At 39.7% G+C, this 4,898-nt stretch overlaps 2 protein-coding genes across 2 annotated transcripts in view; both read left to right on the top strand.

Annotated features, from left to right (window-relative positions):
* Positions 1-1,877, top strand: part of LOC102678554 — an 8,700-nt gene extending 6,823 nt beyond the window's left edge. Inside the window, exons 8-14 of the mRNA XM_031513538.1 lie at positions 9-303; positions 399-537; positions 611-974; positions 1,041-1,253; positions 1,355-1,495; positions 1,559-1,617; positions 1,693-1,877. Coding sequence (XP_031369398.1) covers positions 9-303; positions 399-537; positions 611-974; positions 1,041-1,253; positions 1,355-1,495; positions 1,559-1,617; positions 1,693-1,786 — 1,305 coding nt within the window. The 3' untranslated portion in view covers positions 1,787-1,877. The remainder of the gene's footprint in view (positions 1-8; positions 304-398; positions 538-610; positions 975-1,040; positions 1,254-1,354; positions 1,496-1,558; positions 1,618-1,692) is intronic.
* A 236-nt stretch (positions 1,878-2,113) lies between these two features.
* The window catches only part of LOC102678418 (kinesin-like protein Klp10A), a 14,481-nt gene continuing 11,696 nt past the window's right edge, over positions 2,114-4,898 (top strand). Inside the window, exon 1 of the mRNA XM_031513537.1 lies at positions 2,114-2,907. Within this exon, the coding sequence (XP_031369397.1) occupies positions 2,841-2,907 (67 nt within the window). The 5' untranslated portion in view covers positions 2,114-2,840. The remainder of the gene's footprint in view (positions 2,908-4,898) is intronic.

Below are 4,898 nucleotides of genomic sequence, written 5' to 3'. Positions count from 1 at the left end.
TTTTTTTTTTTCATATATCGCCGATTTTTAATTACATTCATACACGTTTGCGTAATCGATCCACAGTGAATCACGTGCGACACACTTTGCCCGAACTGCTCACGCGAATGGCAGAGAAAGATATGCGGGAACATCTTCCACGTTCGGTAACCGGTTGCAATATGTTATATCTGCCAAACATTGGCTACGTATTGGCGATAAACAAATGGGATCCAACCCCACCCGAGGACGTTACTTTTCCAAATTTGGAATTCAAATTCAGCATCAATCGGGTTCATTATTATAAAAGCCCTTCGGCGAGAGGTCGGTAAATTTTCCATTTCCATCTCGAAGAAAGGTATCTTTATTCGTTCGTTTATTGTTCGATATATATATTATCGTTCGATCGATTGTTTCAGAGTTGGATGAGAGCGTGGGTGACATTATATTGAAAATAGCCGTTCGACAAAATCACATCGTGCAAAAGTTGATACGTTATACGAAGAAACACATGGGGACGATTTTAAACGCGATTCAACTCTGTGCCGAGTTAGACACGTAAGCATCCATTGGAAGAATTCGTTCGAAGATAAAATGTCAAATTAATATTAAACGATCGAAACGATTATAGTTTACTGGCGTTCTACAAAGTGGCGCGTGATTATAATTACACCAAACCGAACGTAACGAAGTCGAAGATCATAGACGTGGTCGAAGGGCGACACCCATTGATGGAATGCGCGACAACATTCGTGCCGAACGATATACGTTCCGGGAACGGGAAGAGTTTGATCAAAGTTATAACGGGGCCAAATTCTTGCGGCAAGAGTGTATATCTAAAGCAGATTGGCCTTATAGTGTTCATGGCTCACATAGGTTGTTACGTTCCTGCAAGATCCGCGACGATAGGCACGATTTCTCGTATCTTGACTCAAATGTCGAACACGGAAAGTATCGGGTTGAACGCGAGCTCGTTTCTACAGAATCTTCGACAGGTAGAGAAATATCTCTATTCTTTCGAAACGAAGGGAAAAGGATCGAAACGAAGATACGAATTTCAGATCAACGTGGCTTTACACGCGTCCACCTCGGATTCGATCGTGATAACGGACGAATTGGACAGAGGAACGTCCGAAATGAGCGGATTATCGTTGGTAGCGGCTATACTAAACACATTCGCTGAAAGAGATTCGGATTGTCCTCACGTATTTGCTGCGACGCATGCGTATGGCGTACTTGCACTACTTCCCCAAATTTCTTTAATTGAAATTCAAGTAAGAATGACGAATCTCGACAATTGCTTCGTTAAAAGTATAGAGTAATTTCTCTTTCTCTCTCTCTCCCTTTCTTTCTCCATTTCCTTTTTATCGTACAGACATTTGAATACACGATCGACGAAGATGAATCGTTGGCGTTCCTCTACCGATTGACTAACGGTAGTACAACACGCAGTTTTGCACATTACGTGGCGAGACTCGCCGAATTGGACGAAGATATCGTTAAACGAGGATTAGAGGTATTTTATTCACTATTCCACGATATACGAAACGTGTAACGATAGAATTGATTTGATCGTTAGATATTTGAGAAGATGAAACGACACGAATTAGCATCCAGTATATATAATCATCACGATAGGTAAAATAGTTTATGATAAAATTCTTACATTTCGCGGAATCGCGGAAAAATCGATGGTTACGAGTTTGTTTTCAGGTTGAAAAGAATCGCCGAGCGACTCGAAACATGGAAAGACTTGGATTTGGATGAATTGAAAACGTTAGTTCGACAAGCCGTGTTTCCACAATAATTGTATAATTCAAAATGATTAAAATATCAAAAAATCATACGTCTATTACGTTTATTATATTATAAAACGATAAATGATCGATTCAAAAAAATTAATTGTATTTATATCAATCAATTAAAGTTCAATCCTCTTAGTGTTTTTTCAATTTCATAATTTGATTTTTATTTCATCTAGTTTTATCGTATACGTATGTTGTAACGTGTTGAAATATGGCCGGTAATTGCGAAAACGGCCCATAGATGGGAGAACGATGCAATTGATCGAAGAGAAGAAGACGCATCGTGACAGATGTCGCGACGATAGCAGTCGACCGAAAGTTGGCGCTCGCAGTCTTTCCGTTATTAATAACGGACACTGGCAGTATCCCGGCACAAAATCCCGGAAACATCTCGTTCGTGAAATTCAACGAATCTCCGAATGTAATTTCGAATCGTTGTGTCTTCGTTTTGGTGTACTTTCAAATTCGTGGAAAGAGAGTGTGCCGTCTCGTGGATTACACGTCGTATCATTTTAACGAGAATTCGCGAAAACGGGCGTGCCTTGGACAATCGGCGACGTCCCTGACGTGAAAATACACAACGGCGAGAAGTGGTGGACAACGACAGCAAGACATCGATTGCGGTTAACATTGCGACAAAAAGGACTAACAGTCCATAGAGGCGATAAAGCAGAAGAACAAAGAAAAGGGAAACGAGGAAAATAGAACCGAACGGCAATAGTAACAGCAGCAGTGGTAACAACGGTGACGGGAAGGGAAAAGTACAAGCTACAACGGTGGAGAGGAACGCGATACAGCCGCGTGATTTTGAACGCGAATACAGACGTAACTGTCAACGGTCAGATTTGAAAGTCTCGCAAATTGCAGGGTCCTCGTAAGGCTTCCCTCGCTAGAATCGTTGTATTTTCGTCACGTCAACATCGTTAACGTCGTGTCATATTGTCGCCGTCTTTGTCGTCGTCGTCGTCGTCGTCGTCGTCTACGTTGTCGTCGTGTTCGATCCGGTGAAAAACCGGTCGTCTTATAATATTAACCACGGTGTGAGAACGCGACTAAATGACCATGGACCTCCGCATGTACAACATCGAGACCGGCTACAGTATAAATATCAAAAGGACGGACGGTGAGTAACGTATCTCGTGGAAGTATTTTTAGACATATTCAGACAGCCGATCGCGTGCGCAAAGCTTCGCGGCTAGTGCCAACGAAAATCGAACACGATTGCGAGGAGATATCTCTTCGATCAATCGGTCTGACTTTTCAGCTTTTTTTCAATGTCAATCGATATACGGAGTAGTTGTATCTCTCTCATTATGACAATGTTAATCAATTTGGCGTAAGATTTAATCGAACACCGATGCATCACGAATTAAACAGGTCGATCATTACCATTCTCGTGAAAACGCGAGAATAATCGTAAATACTACGTTGTATAATGTATTATGTATTTCCCCTGAATCGAGCAAACGAACAGAGCACATCCTACTCCTATCGGACCACGCAGCCGCTGCACGTTGCGTGTACAGCCGCATCCTTGAATCGACGAATTATTCGAATATAAATATGTAGTGGACATCGCGATATACGCGCTAAATGTGAAGAATTGATCGAATAATCTTGATATGACGAGTCAAGGAATCGAAATGCAAAATACCGGCATTATATCGATATTTTTCGATATAAATTCATATTTATAAAAATAAAACTATAAAAATGCAGAATTAATCTAATATATGCATACGTCTATACGAAAATATCAATTAATAAGTAATTATTGTTGATTAAGTGAACTTTTGTTTGAAATTTTTAAAATATTTTTCTATTAATACGATTTCGTAGATATAATGCCGGAAATATGAAAGAGAAATAAAATTTTCATTTCTATACGTAACAAAATTCCATTGTTTTCGATAACTTCACTCGTGGGATTTGTGGACAATTGCTTCGATACATATTTATAAGTATACATACAAGCATTGATCATATTTGATCAAGTTACAAGTCGTGCAAAGTTTCGCAGAAATTATTATACAGGGGAAAAATGAAAGTCGGAAAAAATATTGGGGAATTATTTCGATTCGATGTATGTATTAGATAGTTTCGATTAAATTTTATCGTCGTAATATCATTATTAAAATACTGGTATCAAATCTCTGGTACTCAGTTGTCCTTGCATTTCGATACTAACCTTTTCACGTGCCATATTTGTTTTCTTTCTTTCCTTATTTAAGCTCGACCCGCGTGTATCAGTAGAGAAATTCCATACACGGATACTTAAAGTACGTAGCGGGGAGGACAATATTGGACATTATCATTCCTTAAGTTTTTATTCGTTCTTCGTTTTTGTTATTCGTTATTCACTTATCGATCTACAGTCGACGACAGGTAAGCGAAGGAAACAAGCTACAAGCGAAGGAGGGAATTAAACGCAAATAGGGAATAAGAAAAAACGTCATCTCAACGACCGTCAAATAATTTTTTAATTTTTATCGTAAAATTATTTATATTTATATATAAGAAGATTTGAAACAACGATAAATATTTATCGTATATTAATTTTAAAGGGAAAATTATTCGAACCTCGAGTAAATCTATAACGTATATGTCAATGTTTTTTTTCGATCAGATAGAAATTTTGTGCAGATAGATTTATTAATCGACGAATGTGCGTCGCATTGTTGTCGCGTCTCGCCGGTGCGACACACCACGCGGTACTTTTCTACCAATTCGCTGTCGCCTTTTTGCTGGGCGTGCAATAAGGAACGAAGGTTCGATTCGGTCGAAAGATGAACGGATAAATATCCTTTCACCGTGCGTTTCTCGCGCTCGACGCGTGCAACGAGACCAGAACGAGAGCTACCATCGTCGGCAACACCTCATTCGAGTCATTAATCGCGTCCCTCTTACGCGCTCTAAATGTTACACGACCCTAGAAATATCTTTGGAAAATTTTCGTCCAACCTTTTTCGGTTCATCTTTGCCGATTCGCGCGTAAATCCGAGAAAAGGAGGCGCTATCTAACGAGTAGCACGCGAACACTCGGCTTCTTTTTCTCAATCGATCCAGCTCGTGTTTCGGGCCAAGAAGAAATCGAGAGGAAGCAATTCTATTTGC

The sequence above is a fragment of the Apis dorsata genome, unplaced genomic scaffold, assembly GCF_000469605.1.
Source record: "Apis dorsata unplaced genomic scaffold, Apis dorsata 1.3 scaffold_661, whole genome shotgun sequence".
NCBI lineage: Eukaryota > Metazoa > Arthropoda > Insecta > Hymenoptera > Apidae > Apis > Apis dorsata.
The sequence above is the reverse complement of the archived record's forward strand: the minus strand, read 5'-3'. Positions and strand labels throughout refer to the sequence as shown.